The 2,345-nt window shown below is 38.0% G+C and overlaps 1 protein-coding gene across 1 annotated transcript; it reads right to left on the bottom strand.

Moving 5' to 3' along the window:
- Positions 1-714: 714 nt before the first annotated feature.
- Positions 715-1,822, bottom strand: LOC106309439 (the record flags this gene model as incomplete). Its single annotated transcript, XM_013746462.1, is given in 1 exon segment — positions 715-1,822. A coding segment is annotated over 1 exon segment (952 nt), but the record flags the coding sequence as incomplete, so codon positions are not given.
- Between the last annotated feature and the right edge of the window lie 523 nt (positions 1,823-2,345).

Here is a 2,345-nt window from a genome sequence, read left to right as displayed (position 1 = left end):
TATCTTGGAGGACTTTGGTGGGGATCCTGTTGATCAAATAACATGCTGAGACCACATCATCTCCCCAAAACCTCTTTGGAACATTGGTATGGAACATCATGCTCATTGCAACCTCCATAAGATGGCGATTCTTCCTTTCAGCAACTCCATTTTGTTGTGGTGTGTATGGGCAACTTGTTTGATGGATTATGCATGTTTTGCTAAGTGATGTTTGAAAGCAGTGCTTGTGTATTCTCCGTCATTATCAGACCTAAAAACTTTGATCTTGGAATTGAAATGGTTAGATACATAGTTTTGGAAGTTAATAAAAGCTTCTAAAACTCTATCTTTAGTTTGAATCAAGGTGAGCCATGTATATTTTGATTTTTCATCTATGAATGTAACAAAATATTTATGGTTCTCCCTAGACATACAAGGTGCTGTCCAAACATCAGAGTGCACAAGATCAAAGCAATTTTCATAAATAGTCTTAGAATTAGGGAAAACAGATCTCTGATGTTTACCAAGAATACAAGCCTCATAACTTCCAATCTTTAAAGATAGATTAGGTAACATCAGTCCTAAGGCACGATAATGAGGATGACCTAATCTAGCATGCCATAAAACATCACTAGCTAACACAGAAGCAGAATTGAAAGCACAAGATAAATCTGAAAGCTTGATGTTTTCAAGCAAGTAAAGCTCTCCCTTGCTCACACCCTTTCCAAGCATCTTCCTGGTCTTAATATCCTGAAAGCACACATCATTAGGACTGAAAATAACATTGCAATTTAGATCATTGGTTGCTCTCTTAACAGATAATAAGTTGGATGTGAAAGTAGGCATATAAAAAGCTTGAGACTCCTTATCAAACAGTTTCAAGTTTCCTACTCATTCAATTGGAATTCTATCACCATTAGCAATCACTACACTCCCTAGAGCAGGTTTAACATCACTAATCAGTCTAGCATCCCTAATCATATGATGAGAAGCTCCAGAATCAATGATCAAAGGTCTAGTAGTATGTGAAGCACTGTGAATAGAATTTAAAGCATTGACACTTATGTTACCAGAGTTTGCATTGATAGCCTTGATAAGCGCTTCAATGTCTGACTTGCGGATGAAGGCATCATCAGGGGATGGCTGAGACATGGCATGGGATGTGGATCCACCAGTGTGGGTGGTTGAGATCATAGCTCTTCCATCTTCTCCTATGTGCATGGAGCCTGATATTGTGGTTTCATGAGCTCTTGCTTCATGTGCTTTGGCCTGGTTGTATCTGTTGGTTGAAGCAGGTCTGAGGTGAGGATGGAGGATCCAACAATTGGTTTTGGAGTGGCCTAGATTCTTGCAGTGCTCACAAGTCACAGACTTGTCTCCTCCTCTTCTTGATTTGAAGTGTGCTTTGTTGCCTGAAGCACTCTCCATCTTCTCAGCTTTGTTTGCCATAGACAGCTCCTCTTTTCCACCAAAGAGACCATCTGAGCCTAGCTCCTTCCAAAGTTGAGCACACACATCATCATAGCTTGGAAGCTCTTTAGCTCTCAATATGTGTTTAAGTACATCATTGAAGCTTGGGTTGAGTGTGAGAAGCAATCCAAAGACCTTGTCTTGCTCACGCCTCTCTTCTAGTGTACTAGGATCAGTGGTACTTGGTCTCAACATCTCAAGTTCAGACCACAACTGGCTGTACTTTCCAAGGTGTTTGGTGAAGTCCATCTCCTCTTGCTGTAAGTTGTTGATTGCCCTCTTAACCTCAAAAATTCTGGTGAGGTTTGAAGTGTTGCCATATACCTTGTGTAAGGTATCCCATAGCTTCTTTGCAGTCTCACAATGTGAGTAAAAAGACTCATCAAGTGGTAATTGACATATCAGATGATATCTGAAAAATATTTCAGACCAAAACATTTCAATATACAATGAAAAAGCTTAATCCAAACAATAAAACAATTATGGAGTATAACAAACTTAATCAAATAAATATACATCAAAAACTAGACTAAATAAAATATTAAAGAAGAATAATGTACATTATTAGGTATTCTTTAGAAAAGAAAATCAACAACATAAAATTATTTACTCATAGCAATGAAAAACATAATACGGCTAGAAAACCAAAAATAAATAGATATAAATATAATGTGATAGTGAATGTCATATTTTAGGGGTGTTATGTTACACCCTAGTTGTCTTAGTGGGCCCGCCTCCGGCTCCAATCTTCTTGAATTAAATTATTATTACACCTGATGCTGCTTAATTCTTTATGTTGATTCTATATACGCTAGAGGAGGGAATATGCCGTGTTGGGTAAATATAGAACCGTAAACTGGGTTAGCCCACATCCATTAGTTCATATTCATTTGTCC

This window comes from Brassica oleracea, chromosome C8 (assembly GCF_000695525.1).
Source record: "Brassica oleracea var. oleracea cultivar TO1000 chromosome C8, BOL, whole genome shotgun sequence".
Lineage (NCBI taxonomy): Eukaryota > Viridiplantae > Streptophyta > Magnoliopsida > Brassicales > Brassicaceae > Brassica > Brassica oleracea.
The sequence above is the reverse complement of the archived record's forward strand: the minus strand, read 5'-3'. Positions and strand labels throughout refer to the sequence as shown.